Source organism: Python bivittatus, unplaced genomic scaffold (genome assembly GCF_059951505.1).
Source record: "Python bivittatus isolate LINGU-HERP-01145 unplaced genomic scaffold, Pbiv_v1 ctg000220_np1212, whole genome shotgun sequence".
Taxonomy (NCBI): domain Eukaryota; kingdom Metazoa; phylum Chordata; class Lepidosauria; order Squamata; family Pythonidae; genus Python; species Python bivittatus.
The window spans coordinates 33,626,101-33,644,864 of record NW_028277048.1 but is presented as its reverse complement, the minus strand read 5'-3'; the positions used below and the strand labels follow the sequence as shown (position 1 = coordinate 33,644,864).

The 18,764-nt window shown below is 39.0% G+C and overlaps 1 protein-coding gene across 4 annotated transcripts in view; it reads right to left on the bottom strand.

Annotated features, from left to right (window-relative positions):
- The window catches only part of ARSG (arylsulfatase G), a 125,432-nt gene that overhangs the window by 46,826 nt on the left and 59,842 nt on the right, over positions 1–18,764 (bottom strand). For all 4 annotated transcript variants that reach the window (XR_015795726.1, XM_088138305.1, XM_088138306.1 and 1 more), the window contains exons 7-8: positions 11,204–11,400; positions 3,728–3,808 (exon numbers count right to left, since the gene is read on the bottom strand). Coding sequence is in view for 3 of the 4 variants with exons in the window: in XM_088138305.1 (XP_087994431.1) it covers positions 3,728–3,808; positions 11,204–11,400 (278 nt within the window). In the remaining variant the exon portion in view is untranslated. The remainder of the gene's footprint in view (positions 1–3,727; positions 3,809–11,203; positions 11,401–18,764) is intronic.

Genomic DNA, 18,764 nt, shown 5'->3' with positions numbered 1-18,764 from the left:
ATATTCCATTTTATTCACTGTTGGCATTAATCATTCTCTCGTACACTGGTCTGTTACAAACATCAATAACAACAACAATAAATTAAATTTCCATTTCAATCATTCTTCTAGCTGTATCAGTCATTGGAGAAAGGAGAGAACTGTCACCCAAACATCTCGAGGGACAGACCTTATTGAGGAAGACTGAATTACAGACAATTCAGCCAATTACTGTGAGTTTTATATGTTCAGCAGCGCAACTGGTGTTATCAAATCTCTTAATATATTACACAACACATTCCCTAAGCATAAATTCTGATATATCATCCCTTCCAAGTACAGTATTTATTACGAAATTGCTGGAAAAAAATCCAAATCCAGATGTAACATCATAATAATAGACCAGCTAGATCAATCTTTTAGGTCCATTCACACAGCTTTCTTGCTGTAATAAGAAGACACCCCACTTGTCTTCACTACGCAGCCTACTAGTAAAGCAGTTTAAGATGTTCTGACATGAAACACGGGCTACCCTCGAGGAGGCAGCTGCTAATTAGTTACAAGTAGATGGAAAGGATGCCAAAATAGAAAGTGCTACCCCACAGTCTGCTTGTACTGTGCCTTGGTAATGGGGCCAGTCAGTTACCAAGGCACAGGAAAAGCACATGGTGGAGGTAGCACTTTCTATTTTGACATCCTTTCCTTCTTTCTCAAAGGTGAGAGGAAAGCGTATTGGCAACGCTGTATGGATTAGCTTGAATTCTGCATGGTGATTTGAAACAGTGATTATTTGTTCTGGGACACCCACCATCTTGCTTCTGTCCCCACATCTGATATTCAGAAGCATAGTTTCCTCTTACAGTATTTGGAAATTCTGCAAACCTACAATAATGCATATTCCTGACTGTTTCTCTGTGAATTTTTCTAATCCATTTTTGAAGTCTCTTATGGAGTAGCCACCTTGCAGCAACAAACTCAATGAATTAATTATTTCTATGACATGGATTTTATTTTGGATAAGCAAGGGACAATTGCTAGAGGGATGCCAATCTGAGACATTCATTTAAGTGAATGAACAGTTTTATTATGTGCCCAGATACAATCTTTCAAAACTACAAACAAATTTTTAAACAAAGAAAATAAATTCTGGGACTGTGAGTTCTTCCACAGCTTCTTTTTTGCATATGCCAGATCATTCCCTTCTATATTTGGAAACAGACAGGAAACAGATGTGGAAAAAGCAGCCACTGCTATTCCCAAAGAATAACTGGGGAAGTATGACTTTAAGAGTACCAGTACATTCATTTTTAGACACAGACATATACACCAGGGGTAACAGACACAAAACCAGGAAAGAACTCCATTTACGTTGCAGCTTCCTGTCTGCATAAGCATAGATAACTGCCCCTATTCCTTTTCTATCTAGGCTGAAACAGAGGACCCTAGTCCCAGTTCTGATGGGAGTATGCACAGTTCCATAATGACAGCATTTTAAAACGATGAAAAATAAAGGGGACCCTCTTTTCAAATTTGGTGACTCTGACAAAATAATCTATGGGTTAAATAAAATCATATATGGTTATGCGTAGGCCAACGTACTCTTCCCCAGTAGCCAAAGAGTTACCTCCAGATTTGGGGGTCTCATCTGTGGGTAACATGACATTCTTTCTTGTTGGGCTTCTTTCCATAAGGATTATTGCCATGTGTAGAGAAGTAGCTTGCCATTGCTTTGCTCCTTGTAGTACCACAGCTGACAGAGTTGCTGCAACTCTGCCTGTGACTGCCTAGTCCATAAGGCCAGCTGATGTATTTCTCTTGGCCCTATACTAGTACTGATTGCACCATTGCCTGCAGTCAGGGAGATGGGGCTGGACTTTTAAGACGACTCATACTCGCCCTGTCACAGTGCCATCCTTGGATTTCTGTGGCATTTTTAAGAATTGTGTTCTCCCCCACAGTTCACCATTTGTCACGTCCTGTTTATGCTGCTTCTCATGGTCTGTGACTGCTTGGTCACTGGAATAATATATAATATAATATCATTATGTACTATTAATAATACAATATAACAATATAATCCACTTATATCACATCTAACCTGCCTATCTACAGGCCATCTCACTATCCCACCCTCTGTGGACACGCCCCAGTTCCTCGAGCTAAGGTCCCCACCCAGGGCACTTGGGGTTACATTCTATTAATTCTGCTCTGTCTTTCAAGTAACCAGTTTGTTCTGGAGAACTGTTTAGACACATGCTGCAGGTCTTAACAAATCCATACCACTAAGCATCAAACAGTGCCTCTGGATACCACCTTCTTCTTATCTTGGGATTCTCATCCTACTGTATCTGCAACATTTCTCAGTTTGCCATTCTTGTCCATTACCAATCACATTTGATTATCCTACATATGCATCACATTTAAAATCTGTTCATTTAGCATTAAAAATCAAATGAAGGAAGGAGAATAAAAAAGGATTCACAATCCCCCAATAGCAGCACAAAATAAGCAAGCTTTGAGAGTAAAAGAAAGATGTTCAGGGAAGTTTTTGCTGATACCTACTCCCATGTATGCTCCCCACAAAGATGCTCCTATGGGTTGGGGGTCTCTCAGGAACAGAATTGGATTTGGCACAGAAGAAGTGGAAGAGATTAATGGAAATGAGATGCCTTGACTTAGGTGAGACAGACAATACCACCCTGGATATCTCTGTCGGTATATTTCTTTATGGTAACATACTAAAGAACTATTAATAATGGTTTCTCTCTGTAAATATGGGAAAAGCATACATAAATAAGATAACATCCAAATGAAGAACTGGTGTTTTCAGAATTTGAACTCTAAAGATTACATGCAATGTAACACTGGGAACATAACATAAATACAATTCATACCAAGGGCATGCATAAAAATACCACTGATTATAAATTTCTATGAGAACTACCTCTTGTCTATGATAATAGCACAGATGCAAGGCATTTTCCTCTTCTGCACTATATAATCAAGCATGATTATTCAGTATCCTACGAACAGATGTATAGATCCATAGCAAAAACAAATCCCAAGCCAAATAACAATGTGGCCCTTCTCCAAATTTTAGGAAAATTATTTCAAAATTTTGAATCAATTATTCCAGATCCTCAGATCAAGTGTGATACAACAATTGTCACACAATGCTGGCATGTTAAAGTCCACCATGGAGCTGATACGTAAACGACAACTTAAATCCATCCATCAACCTATTCATCTATCCATCCCATTTATAACCAAGAGTTCTTGGTGGTTTATAATCATTAGACATCATAACATATTGTCAAATAGCATAAAAATTAAAATGCCCACAGTAAAAACTGAAGTAAACTTAAAAGAACAGCTAATCCAATTCTGACGGAATAATCATTATCCAACAAAACGTACACAAAAATAACAGCATGAATAAATAATAGAAATGGCTGTGAATCATAAAGGAGGTTGTTTTTGATGTCACATAAGGTGTGAATGCAACTAAGATTTCTTTATAATATTTGAAAGAGTGAACATCCCAGTCAACTTTCCCCCATGCAGTGCATTTTATAAATGATTCCTGGAGGCAAAACTGACTATAAGATAGCCCTCTAGTTTCATGCAGTGAATGTGTCCAACAAAGGGTGTTTACAAAGAAAGAAAGAGGGACTACCAGACTGAAGAACATGCAACCTACATTTTCTATTCAGGAAAGCTGAAGAGAACTTTTAAAAAGTGCTGTTACCTTTTTTTCTTTGCCACATCCCTGTATATGGACCAACACTTCCTGCATAGTCACACTTCTCAGACCAAGGACCATTGTCTCCTAGAAAGATAAGAGGATACCCTGTTGATAAACAGAACAGGAAAGTGTACTTCATTCCAAACAATGAGAGCAGCAACAACAAGGATAAGGTTGAAGGAACAAAGAGTGTGGTTCCCATTTCTTTCAACTGAACATTATTTATATCAACAATTACACATGGGTAATTAAGCTTTATCAAGCTTCCTCTTATTATACTATCAAATTGATTATATGAAGCTGAAAAGAAAGGTACAGGGCTATAAACGATATAGAAGATCTCAGAATTCCATAGAATCTCTCCCTGCAGAGTTTCATCTTTTTCTTAATGCAGGAGTTTAGTAAACGAACACTTCATTTTCAGAGAAAACAAAGGAAATCAGTTACTTTATTGTTACAATCCCTGACCAAATAAAATAAAAAAGTGTGATCCTAAGTATAGTTCTAAACTGAAAGTTTACACTACAGGCACAAAACTGGTAGCTTTCATTGAATAGCCATTGACAAACTAACATGATGATTGTGAAAACCTGGTGACAAAATCAAGTTGGCCTAACAAATCTATTGGCCTGAGGGAAGATAAATAGCAAAGGCTTCCTCTGTCCTACTTGAAAATTTAACAAATAAGGGAGTTTTACAAGGGACTACTGAGGCTGGGAAGATACAGTCTTCATGTCCTGAGCTGGGGTGGGATCTGGAATGGCTCAGGAGTTCATAGCCTCCATGGCAACTATGGGCTTCTTCCAACTGATAACTAGTCCAACTCATACAAACACCCATATGTGGGATCTAGCTTTTACCTCATAGCATCTGGTTTGGGATCTGAAAGTGGAGGACCTTTCTATCAATCCCCTGTTATGGTCAGATCATGTAATGGTATGTTCAGAGCCTGAGAGAGATTCACATCCTGGCCACCTATATATTCCTCAGCTATCAGAGAACCAATTCGTTTTTTCAACCATTCACAGAGAGTCTGTTAGTAAAGCAACAAAGTCTCTGCCTTAAGCTATGAGAGAAACTGGGTTCTAACGTGAAAACAGTCCAGTTATTGAGAATTCTGAAACCCTATGGCACTCTTTCAGTAAGAATTAATGGAACCTCTGAAAAAAATATTGATTTCTTTTGTAGTTGGCTGCCAAGAGCTCGGCAGATCACTTTCTGGACACAGTGGCACAAAGGTGGGATATTAGGATGATCCACCCTCATTGGCACCAAGGTGGGATATTAGGATGATCCACCCCAGATATCCTATAGTCCCAGAAGATTTCTTGAAGATGGCCTGAGGGTTTTCCAGCAATTTAACAGACAGTTTCAGCATACAACTTGTCATTCCCTAGAACTCATGACAATGAGATAGTTAGAAGCAATTGCCTCTCCCTGTCTATCAATCTGGGGTGCTCCTGAGTTTACTAAGGAACTCCAGGAAATGTAATGGCAGAGGCAACATCTAAAGCACCTCGAGCAGAAATCAAAGAGCTATGTGCTCTGGTTTGGGCCTATACTGTGGTGATCAGGGTAGCAAAGCATCAGCACTGCTCCACCCTTGGCGAAATGCCATCCAGCAGCTCTGTTTTAAGTAGTCTGCGTGTTAGGGAATGATAGGCAGGAAGATCTGTCACAAGGCAACTGTGACATATTTGCTAGATATTTTGCCAATAAAACTGCTCTTGTTTACTGTGAACTAGATGCCACTGGGGCAATATCTGGTGAACTGACTGGGATGGTGTCTTGTGAGGTGATCCAGGAACCATTTGAGATTGCAGACCCTGAGAATGTGGACAGGATTTTCTAAAACACGAACTCCGCCTCCTGCAGGCTAAATCCATGCCTCTTTTGGCTCTTTCAGGCAGTCGGGGCACGAGCGGGCAGCTCTTTGACAGTGGTTCATGCTTCTTGAGAAGGGGAAATCACTGCTGCTTTACAGGAGGCAGCAGTGCACCCCCTCTTGAAGAAGCCATCTCCTAATCCAGCTGTGCCTGACAATTTCCACGTTGTTTCCAATCATCTCTTTTTAGAAAGATTCTGGAGAAGATGATTAGAGCATTAATTACAGAGAATCCTGGATTATGTGGATTATCTGGACCCCTTTCAATCACCCTTCAAACCCAGTTGTGGGACAGAAACTGGCATTGGTTGCTTTTCTGGATGACCTTCCTCAGAACCCAAATGGAGGGAGTAAGGTGTTTCCGATCCTTTTAGACCATCTGCAAGGGATGGGGTGGAGAGCACTTCTCTAGAGTAAGGGTTTGCTGTGCTTTCCAGGAGTCTGCAGGATAAAGATAATTCCTAGATATTGGAAGATGAGACCTGTGACATTGCCATTCATTTCCCATCTTTACCTACAATCTTATTTTCTGATAATTTATAATTAATCCTTTTTCTAAGGAAAGGAAACTGCACAAAGTTCTCTACTCTAGCCAAATTAGTTCATATGTAGTTCTGGAACACCATCTGTGTAAAGGAACACTGCTGTAGCTCAATCTGCTAACTGGGGTGGGAGGAATCATGCTCATTTTTCTGTAACTGAATGGACCACTGAATTGGTACAGAAATGAAACGGGACGGAGGCTGTGAAATACAGTCTTCTTTATCCCTTTCCAGTTAAGAACTTGAACAGAAACATGATGTAGGTAATTGCAATAAACCTGCATGCCAATGTTACAGCACAGCATTTTATGAATAGCAATAGTCACCAATTGATGGGAAACAGCTCTAGCTTCCTCCTTAATCTGTCTCTGGGGATGAAGTCAAATGCTAATTTAAGATTCAGAAAGGCCACATATAATGCTCACCTGAGGATACAAGAGTATTTCTTTGCCATTTGTTATAAAATATGGCATTAGTCAATTACTGCTTACCACATCCTGAACCCAGTCTGCTCATCTGTTAAGACTTTCTCTTGCTCCAGTAAGTTTCCAGGGCAAATGTCTTTCCTACAGTTTGTTTACCACACTCAGGAGGCTGAGTGAACTGAGTATTGCTGGGCTGAATCTATCCCCTTAATCTAGATGGGGACTGTGGCAGAATAACCACAGTCTTTGGGGGCTTAGGGTAATCAGTTTGAACGAGGCTCCCAGGACTGGAAGCCACCAATCAGAATTTACTTTTAACAAATTTAGGGGAAACTTATCATACCCTGCGCTTTCCCTGATTTCACAATCATCTTAACAGCTTAACAGGATACGACTGAAGACCAATCAAATAAACAATGTGGCTTCACTGCCAGGATCCATGTTGACAAACTAAGGGGGAGGGAAGGAAGAGAAGGAGAAAACATAAAGGGACATTTGAAAATGAGGCACATTAAGTTTCTTAGTCACTGAGATGTAAGGAAAAGATTCTTAGAAAGATTCCTTACAATTGGAAGTTGAAGATATCTACATATTTTTCCCTCAGTTAGGCGACAAGGAGCATTCACTCTCCAATAATGCTGCTTGGTGGCCCTATAGAACCTCAATCTGATTGCACCCTTATGGACTTTTTGCTGAAAAAAGAAAAGAATGAACTTGTAATGTATGAGTTTGAAGATTAGAAAGGGTATCTTATGGAAAGAAGGAAATTATGATGTAACCTTAAAGAGCAAGGGTAAAGTATAAATGCATTTATAACCACTGTCAAAATGACCGGAAACCACTTCTTTATAATCTTTTCTTTTTTAATTTCTTTTTTCCTAGTTTCTTTCTTATTCAGTATACTTCCTTATTTTCTTTGTTTCTTTTCTAATATTTGCATTGTTTTATCTTGTTAAAAATTTCTTTAATAGAAATTATATTAAAAAAAGAAAAAGAAATTCAATCTGACGGCCAAACCACACAGAACAGCCAACGGGTCCCTTGTATCCAGCCTTCAAGAAGAATCTAAACAGGGCTGTGAATCGGTACAATTACAGACAGACTCTAAAAGATTAACATTATTCTTTTCTCAAAACAGTGAAAACAACTTGCACAGCGACTTTTTCTGAGTAAGAAGAAAGGCTATTTGTCACTTGACTAATTCTTAAGCATTGGGAGACAAAACAATAATAAGAAATAATTTGCCTTGGGCTTTAATGAACCACATATTAGTTCCTGTCACTTGGAAGAAAACAACTCATTAACAACAGACTTTGGAAGTGGCTATTTTGTTCTTATGTAATGAACTGCTTAATTATTAGTCATAGGTGACAAGGTTTGTGTTTTTGGCTAGAATTGCAAAATTCATTCAAGAATGCCTGTGGAGAACAAAGTTCAGAATGGGCTGTTGATATGGGCAAAACCCCTTTATAAATTATAAATAAATTGGGCAACCTGTCACAGCCTGCATTAAATGTGATGACAAGAAAGAAACCCTGCCAATGTTAACCTATGCTGCAACAACTTTTCCTGAGAACAATCTAGGTCCAGCCAGCTGTATCATCTCATCTGCTTCATGGCTAGCAACTCAGCTACAGCTATGCAAGTCCTGTGGGTTCAGGAGAAGCAAGTATGCCCTGAGTCCTTTTGAGAAGATTCAGAGGAGAACAGAACTACATGCTACTCTTTTTGAATGGGGAGGAGCCTCACGTCCCCTGGAATCTGCATGCAACAGAACAAAAGATCCTCTTCCCAAAGGCTGACTTTTAAATAAATGGCTGCAGTTTTTGTTTTTAACCAGGGTTACCAGGTGCAAGTGTTTTAGGGTGTGTGCTGCTAGTACAAGCTCAACAATGGAGTAACAAAGAATAAAGGATTTTTAATCTTAATAATGAAGTCAGAGCCTGAAAAAATAGATTACCTGCTTTGTTACATGAGGCTGAGTTCTGCATACCAAAGCTAACTTGTAAACAGACTGAGCAAACAATGAAACAAGGGGACAGAGAATGGGAGAACAATAAAGCTAACAGCAGAGCAAACGCAGCACTGAAAATAAATAAAAAGGGTCCAGATCCATCTATCTATACTTTCTCTGCTTCTAGTTCTCCTAGGTCTTTAGAGGCAGAGGGCCTGAGAGCAGGGCCAGTCAGGGAAATCTATCCCATAACATCTTTGCTTCTCTGAGGACCTTCAGCCAAGACTGTGTGAAGGCAAAGAAACTCTTTTCTCTCTCCCCATGAATCTGCTGCGTCTCACTGGAGGACAGTGCTTTAGAGTTTGAGCATACACACTAGTCAGCAAGCGCTTTATTTAAGAGCCATCAACTAGACTGCAGGCACTATAGAGAGCTTGGCTTGCAACATCAGCTTTGCATGCCCAAACTGCCATAAACCCAGGCTGTATAAAGTTTTTGACAGTCAAAGAAACTGGTCATTCCTCCTCTCCCATCACATTCTCTTTTTTTCTATTAAAATTTTATTACTCATTTAGTTAAAATAAATAAAATAAAGCCCTTTTGGAGCCTTTGTTACTTTGGGACCATCTTCTCCAGGTAGGATCTGTCTGCACTACAGAATGGGCTGGATGCCCATCCTGAAACCCTCCTGATAGGATTATAAATTCAGATCATTAATCCTCACTACACATAGGATTTAAAATACACATCTATTAATTAATTTAACTTCCAATTTATATTTTTTCTAATGTCTTAAACCAAAATAGCCATTTCAGTGTACCAAGAGCCTGAGAGGCATCTACATCAAAAATAAGTACAGATAGTCAGGTTTTTTTCCCCCTGTTCCAATGTATGATGTTGGAAAGGCACTTAACTGAATATTCAATCTGCTTACCCTTAATAAATCCATATTGATCTCCATTAATATAATTCTATAGTACAGAATTTAATCTAGTAGCTCGTAACAATGTTCAATATTGAAATAGGTCTATAATATTAAGTTGCTATATGATCTCTTGCTGATTGAGGATAGCTACTATTTTAGATTTGAACCAAGTATCAGGGATAGATACTCCTTGTAAAATACAATTATGGAGATTGTGTAAGTGTAGCATGAAGTTTTCTCTCAGGTATGGGCACTGGCATGTGGGCCCAGTCAAAGCTGCCAACCCTTCCTCTCCTACAGAGGAAAAAAGTTTGTTCTCTTAGAACTGGCAGGCAAGAAACTGTGCTGGAGTAAGAAGAAAGAGAAAGATTCTCCTTCAGCACCAGCACTCCCACTAAAACAGAAAGGACGTTTAGGTAAATTTAATCAAAAGGAAAATCTGATTCAATGGTTTGTTATTTGGATAAAAACTGATAAAATCTGGCTAGAAACTGCTCTGTTTAAACTTTGTTTTTTCTGTGTGTTGCAATAATTTTTATTCTGCTGCACTGCCTGAACAGTTTAAGGTCATTGTCTTTTCTGTCAGTTTGAACCCAACTTTCAAGGATTCTGTGATATTAATTCCTTAAAACCAGCATTGATAGCAGATCAACACTTTTAGTCTGCTGGAATTCTTATATTTACTTTTATATAGTCTGTTGAATCTTTTTTCTTGTTCCATTCTTTTATAATTACTGGATCCCAAGAGCTCTTTTCTAGCAGCATTCTAATATTTAAAGCTCAAAAGAGTTTTTCTATTTTCTCTTTCTTTTTAATAATATTTATCTATACTCTGGGAGATTGGTTTATCTCCCAAGGGGCTGATACCTCTAGTCACATATCTTAATATTACAGGATCTGGAGGTGGTGCTACAACAGTTCTTACCTAGCAATTGCCAGAAAGTTATACAAGGCGGGGGAGCTCATTCTCCCACACAAGAGGGGCGGGGGGAGGATGCCTGGTAATCTATGATGGCAGCAAGGACTACCAAGCTGCTACTGCAAGAGCCACAGGGTAGGGCCAGGGTGCAAAGACCCAGAGGGCTTCAGGGAAAGCCTACTCCGTGGACTCTCCTGTGCCCCTACAAGACTGTATCTTAATTTTCATATGAATAGACAAGAGCAGAGAACCCCTCAGGACCCAAGGCTTTATTAATTATATACCTCTTGATAATACCCTCAGGTTCTGCCAATGATACAACCTTATTCAAATGGTTCCCATATTGCTCAGAGACAGGTTAAACTGACATTTCTTTTAATTAATTATCATTGTCTAGTTCTTTTGGTTGGCTGAAGCTTAACAAATTCGGTTATACTGTAGTCAGAAACCTGATTGCCATTTTTACCTTTTGCTACTGGAACTTCTTCTCCTTTTTCAAAACACTGCTAGTAATTTAGAGCTTTTATCTCCATACCCACAGAATTTTCATTTAGTAAATAACATTGTGGTAGGTACCATTTCCCTGGTGTGTTCAAGCAGTGGCTTGACAGCCATCAGTCGGGGATGCTTTAGTGTCCTGCACTGGATCTGAGTCCTTAGCCACCACACCCGAGACATTTAACATACTTCATTATTTAATTTACCGGGCTGATTCATGCTATTATCCCCATTGTAACCAGCAACTTCTCTGTATAGACTCTTAAGCATCCCCACCAAAAGGGTACCTCTGTGCCACTTGTATTACGGTGAGGAGGTTATATTGCTTCACCTGTAAACCAGAGGAATGTATCTTCCTTTGCTGTGCTGTCAACTGCATCCTTTATCTGTCCCACCAAAGCATCCATCTCCTTCAAGTATGTTCCATAGGGATCTTGACAAGACTGATTCCATGGCGGCTCAGACAAAACCAAAGGCACATGCATATGAGCCAGGGCAACATATAGGAAGAAAGGGAGGCCTTTCTGGCTGGAAAATAAAATGGAAAAAAAAGGGGGTTGCAACAGTTAATTAAATAGAGGAGCAAAAGCCTTGCTCAGAATTATTACAACTACCATTACTAATGGTAAACTCAGTCTCGGGCAGCAACGGACTGAAATTCCAACAGTTGTGCTTTTGTATTTACTTTTCACTGGCTTCTTATGCAAATCTCCTTTCCTACCAAACTTTAAATTGTTTCATTTATTAAGCCAGTGCATATCAGCTTTCCTATCATGCACGGCTTCAGAAGAACCTGGCAAATATTTTAGGCCCCACACTCCATTTATGGAAAAGTAAGGTCAGTTGAGAACCACACAGCATTATTTTTTAGATGTCAGAAATGATAGTGGTGTTACTAAAGTGAAAATGAAGGCACGCTACATATTACAAATTTGTAAAAGTACAACTGCAAACTGGAGACTAGGAACTTCTCACACTTTCCAAACAAGAAGTTATTGTTAACTCAGACTTAACTAGAAGATAACTTAAAGCAGAAGTGTGAAACATGTTGGGAATCAAGGGCTGCATTTGCCTTTTATGTGGTGAGGAACCGTCACTTGGAATTGAGCAGAAGCAGGCAAAAACAAAATTGGATTAATGTTCATTTTAATTAAAATTAAATTAAATACAGTTAATATCTTTACTCCCTCCATACTTGATAATTTTCCTTTTCCCTCTGTACTTGATAATTTCTCTACTGGCTGTTACTCTTATGAAACCTATGCTGGATATAAAAGTGATCCATAAACTGGATCAAAAGATGGTTATGATTATACTTGATGTAGCATATATAGGGGAACCAAGGGCCTGGTACTTTCAGCATTTCCTTGGATTTTTCTGTCCTATTGTGCCATCTCACTGATTTGAGAGCCATTCTGCAACATAAGCCTCCACCCCAGTTGAGCAACTGATTCAAAAAAAATTGACAGGAATAATTTCCCTTCTTACACTAAAATTCGTAATCACTTGAACCTTCATTTCCATGAAATGACACACAGGCACAGTTTCTCTGAGCACCACTCCTGTTTGTCTCTTTTGCAGTGGGTGAAGCAAGAGTTGTACAGTGTCATTCCCCCCCCCCCCCCAATCTTCTTACCAAGAAGATTGACCCATACTTTGACCCAGAGAGCTTTGACCCATACCTTCATTTCTTGTTCTTTTTTAATTAGAATTTTTAAATACAATAAAAGTATAAAGAATCAAAGGAAAGTTTAAAAAAAGAAAAAAGAAAACACAGAATTATGACTTCTTCCTCTCTATCAAGTAATTACCATCTTATTCTTTCCCCTCCCTCTTTTTTTTTTTTTTTTTGGACCCATACCTGCATTTCTATAATCCCACATCACATATAACTTCTGGAATTTGCCTCACTGATTCCTCTTCTCTGTTACGAGAGCTGAACTCTAGGAAAAAAGTGTGGACTCCTAAATGAAGGCCTTTCTATGTAATTAAAGCAAGCAAATTTTTGAAAACCAGCAAAACCTAGTAACTGAGCTCTTGCTTTCTTTCTTACTCCCTTTTATCTAGAGCTAGATAGTACAATGTCCTTTCTATACAAAACATGTAGATCAGCAAGCTTTTCTGGCAGTGGGCATCAGGGCACAATTTTGCATAATGTTGCAGGTGTTAAAAAAAAATGTATATAAATTTAAAAGTAAAAATGGCTGAAATCATCTTTATAAATAAATAAATACATATTTTTAAATGGAGGTCAGTGGGCATTATCTAGCGGTTGTATCAGCATAATGGTGCCTGATGTCAGCAGCCCCAGGCTTAATAGATGGAAGAAGCAGAGATTTATAAGAAATTTTATTATTTCAGGCAAAATGATCAACTAACATAGTACTATTACTCCAACATGGAGAAGTTCCCCAAATCTCATAGTTTTCTAATTGCTGTCAAAGATTGAATAAGGAGGCTGCATCACTGACTTTTGAATGTCCCTCTATATTTATCCTTTCTGCATTTTGCTACTAGGACAAATAGTTGGACAATTTGGTCCATTCTTAATGCTGGTTATCATTTCACTTCCAAAATTTTGGGTCACTGAAATATATTAGAAAAATTGTTTACGTTGTAAAGGTTTATATTTAATTGCCAGGTACAGGAAATATTAATTAACTTGCACCACCAGTCGGCATCATTCTGTAAGACAGACAGGGAATATTATATTTTGGACTAAGCCATTGGGTGGGAAAGAGGCTGGAGAGAAAGAAAGATAAAAGGCTCTGACAAGATTTTTTTGGATTTCTTGGAAGTTAACCACTTCCTTAACCCCCAAGCCACTTAAGAGCTGCAAAGGTATAAATCCTTCTTTCCTTCCTTTTCTCCTTGGAGACAGAACTAAGGGAAGTCTTAGTCTGGTTAAATCTGGGAAAGGATATGAAGGATGGGAAATACGAGAGAGCTAGGAACAAAACTGAGAAGTGTTTTGAGGGAATAATTACGGAATAAAATTCTATTTAAAGCAGGGTTCATAATGTTCTTTAAATATCTGGACCAATTCAAAACATTAACTAAATTAAGAAGGCTGTGGTTCGTGGGATAGAGACAAGCTCAGAGCAACCCTATCTATATACATTTCATCAGACCCAACACAGGTGTAAGGGGGTTTACCTAATGCAATCTGCTTACTCAGAGCAGAAATCATAGTCACTGGCTGTTGCAATGTAACAGCAATGGCTGTTACCTTAATGGCATCATTTCTATAGTTATTTTCTACTGACACTGTAGCAATTTAGAGTCACTCATCAGAATACACAGGCTGACAACGGATTAAGATAAACAAACTATTTCATCACAAGGCTTGCTCTAAAAAGCATTAAATGTATTTGTTGTTGTTGGAAGTATTGTTTACTTATAGGGTGATAAGATCAGTGTGGTCTTAAATGTTACAGCTGTTATTTTATTTTTTCCTCTTCGGTCAGTGTGCAGCAGAGTCTGTGGGGGGGGGGGGTGTCAAAAAAGGCAAGGGAAGAGTGCCTGTCCCTAAAAGGCCACGCTCCGGTGCGGATTGAGCTCCTGCAAGATGCTTCCCAGGGCAAACGCTCTTCGGTGCATTTTCACGCTGTGAAAAAAAAAAGTTGCAGAAAGGCCCCAAAGAGTGTTTGTCTTGGGAAGCATCTTGCAGGAGTTGAATCCACACCTGAGCGCTCTCCCCTTGGACAAGCAGAGAAATGAGGAGGAACGGAGCCCCGTGTGGGAGGGGTGGGGGGGAGGAAGTGTGGAGCTCGGGCTCCCATTCAGGTTTGCCTCGTTCCTTCAGGTCTTCCTTTGGCGGCAGATATTTTTTAAGGAGGGAAGCCATTGCCCGAGGACTAAGACTAATGATAGGGTTGGGGGGGCGCTGCTCCTTTTATCCTGAAAAAAACAACAGGCAAATGAGGGTTGGGAAGAGGGGCGAGGAGGCACAGGGAGGCAAAGTCAAACTCCAGTTTGGTTTAGTTCCGTTGGATCCTTTCCTTGCAATTCCCAGGCAGTTCAGATCCACAGCTGCAGCCGAGACGGCTTTTTGGCACCCTGCAGGTCAGGGGCTGCTTTTTACTTTTTTTTTCACAGAGCAAAGCCAGCCCAGCCTGACCCAGGAGCGGAGCGCAAGGGGCTTTTTGGTGCGCCTCGGCTCTGAGGCTGCTCTTTGCTTTTTGTTTTCACAACGAGAAGCCCAGCCTCGGCCCGGCCCGGCCCGGCAGTCAGGCAGGGCACACCTCGTTAGCAGCGGGAGCAAGAAGATGGTGAAGGTCAGCTAGGGCAGCACAGCGCAGGGTGGCAAGGGGACAAAAGGGCATAGATGGGGGGAGAAAGGCGGGTAGGGGGAGTTGAAGTGCCCCTGCAGTCGTAAGTGTGGGTTGGCTGTCAAGTGCCCAAATTTTGCTCACGTGACCATGGGGGCACTGCAACAGCCATAACTTTGGGCACAGGTTATAAGTCCCTTCATTCAGCACTGCTGTAACTTCAAACAGTCGCTAGACAAATGGTCATAATTTGAGGACTACGTGTACAGCAATTTCTGACTTACTATTCCCGAATTAGACCTAAGTGCACCACTTCTAAAAGCAGTTTTCCTCAGTCTTAGTTAAGAAAGATTTTTGTCCAGTTGAGATTTTATGAGCTTCTTTTCTCACATACTATGGCAAACTTTCCTTTGGTCACATACTCTCGATTACAGTTAAAGCATTTAATAAAGGGGAAAGCACATCATGAAAAGAATATTATTTAAAATTTATCAGTGATTTCAGCATTCCCATACAGTAAATGCTCAATAAGGAGAAAGGTGTGTTGCCAGGAAGGATCAAGTAAAACAAAGGAAGATATTGTTGTGAGACTAGATTATTTTTACATGGCCAGATAACATGTCTTATTTTCTTGTTTACAGCTAGGTTTATTTCCTCAGAGAAGTTGTGTTCTTCCTCAGGGCCTTTCAAAAGGAAAAGGAGGGGACAACTGCTGAAAAAGGGGACCAGAAATACAGCCTATGTGCGTGTGTTTGCGTATTTTGGCATACAATATTCTCATGGACTTTAAAGTAAACAAATGCAAGTTTGCCTCAATATTTCCAAGATGACATAGAACAACTTCATTAAACATACCTTTACAATAGTCTTCTAGTATTTTTAATTATTTTTATTGCTGTTATAGAAAAAAAGAGAAAAAAAGAAATACAAAATACAAAACATACACTCTCTCTCCCTGTGTATCTATATATGTTTATCTATGTGTATGTGTGTGCGCGCACACACCCATAGAGGTAGTCCCCAGTTTAAGGACTGTCCAAGGTCTGTCCTTAAGTCAAATTTATATGTAAGCCGGAACAGTATTATTATATAATACTGTATAAGTACTATGTATCATCATCATATTTATTACGTATTGTGTAATGAACTCGACCTGTTGTGCATTTAACTTGAATCATTGTGTATTTAACTCAAATTTTGCTACAGTAAGCTCCAATCTTAACTAAGGGTTTTCTGTAACCTGGGCATTCTTAACCTGGGGACTACTTGTACACCAAAACTGAAAGTAACCAGAGAAAAAAAGAAAACCCCAATGAAACTAAATACACATATATATTACAATAGTTATATAAAAGCGACTTCATTTTTTAAGCAATGAATTAAAGCTTCTCACGCTTATCACAGGGTTTTAAGTCAAGAGTGGTAATTTCTTTTCAACATCACAACTGTTTGCTAATCACACTAAATCTTCCAACTATCACTGCATACATTACAAATAAAAAAACCTTAACATTGAACATTTTCAAGCTGAGCCATTTTATACTCTATAGTCTGAATCTCTTTCCATTTTGGAACACATTTAGTTTAGTAACTTCTAGCACTTCCTCCACACCCTCTCAATTTTATGAACTTGGCAGGCATGTTTGCAGCAAAGAGTTGGATTATTTGCTTTGCTGACAATACCTGTGAAGTGTAGCCTGTTTTCTTTTTTTTTATTTAAAGTGAAAAACCAACTTATAACTGAATGTCAATCTTTTTTTTTTTTAGTTATTTATTTTGGTTACTGCTTTCTATCCTGATAGATTTATGTTGACTCAAACCTAGAGAAGATGAACAGGAGGCACTATAATTAGAATATTTTATTATTACCAATATCATTACTGTTATTTTGCTGTAGCACTTGAAAGACATAAGGAAATTATAAATTATCTGCTGCCTCCCCCAGTAGTTTCTTCCTTCAGTAGAATCTACTGAAGGAAATCAACTGACTGGAGTGAAAAAAGAAAGTTCATTATAAGCATCAAGTTCAGGCACAAATATATTGAAATTCAGTTTCAAGGATGCTAAGGAAACAATAACAAGAAAGCTTAATACATATAATTTCAGCATTAGTCTTCAGAACTTCCTTGGAATATTGGAGAGAGAACAATACATTTTCCCTAGTTATTTACCACATGGAAAAAAAAACAGTGATTCTCCTAGAGAGGAAGAAGGTGTCATAGTAGGATTTGTTTTACTCCTATTTAGAGAGGAATTTGGTTGCCACTTGTATTTACAACTAAGGAAAGTATTGGTTGTGGGGTTATTCAATGAAATCTGAAGTTGGAGGTGTTATCAGTCACTCCAAGCATGGAATCTTCACCCTTTTATGTTATCTGTGGCAATTGTCTCTTCTCCTCTATGACCTTTTACTTACAGGAGCATTCCAAGTTAATTAAAAAAAAAAAAAGAATCTCCCACATAGGCCTCAAGAATTCACTGCTTACTCAAAGCTAAGATCAAAAAAGATCATGAAAAATGAAAATAAATATAAACGTATGAAACTGTTTTAAGAAACCAACATGCCCACCCAAATGAATTTTCTCCTGGATTAGCTTCAGCAGCTTGCATAAGAGATTAACTGGTTCAATCCAGTCCTAATACCCAATTAAAGATAAACCCTGAGATTCATTAAAGAAAAAAGCTTTTTCATTAACCCTAGATCCAGTACGGTGTACAGTGCCTTGATCTTCCATGGGTACAAATTGTGCTGAAATACAAAACTGAAATAATAACAGTAAAATCAGCCAGAAACTTTCAAAGGTTCATTGGCAGTTTTCCGGGGTTTTGAAGTCATTATGTGAAAATGTCTTGGATACATAATCCAATTCTAGCAGAGTCCTGTTAACTGATTTTTTTTTAATTTTCTGTGCAGATCTTTGCATATAACCAAGCAGGACTTCAGAGTAAGCAGGAGTGCAAATATAGCACCTGTCTGCAACTCCTGATAGCAACTGCATGGCAGCTATACAATCCTGGGGAAAGATGTAGCTGCTTTAAAATTGCAGACAGATGCTAAGTTTGCATTTCCATATACTCTGAAGCACATTCTTGGAATCAGATCAAAGCTCTGCACTAAATAAACAAGTTCAACTTCATTTAAGATAAAACAGTCCTCTGCATCCACTTTCTATTACCACCAGTGATGTCAATGAAACTTGAATTCTGCAAAATAGCAAGCCTAGCTTAGTGTCTAAGGGTGTCAGTATGGTTGGTTTTTTAGTATGTATGAAGGATCAATGCCACTGACACAATCCCACTGATGTGAAATACAGACCACATTCATCTCCCCCCTCTCTCAATGTCTCTGTCCTGGGAACCAGAAGAGGCCTTATTCTATTCACGCTATTCTTGAAAGAAAGAAAAAAAAAGCTAAATATTACAGTAGATCAGAACTATGGCACCCTATAAAACATTGTCCCTGTTCTCAATTTGAGTAGGAAAAAAAAAAGAAAGATTGAGGAAGGATGGGGCTTCATCCTTGGAGAAGGCTTTAAGGAAGGGGCCCTCTTTCTAAGCCCTACCTGCTGATATTATCCAACCTTCTAAGTGGGATAGGGGAAAATCCAGCCCCTGGACTGG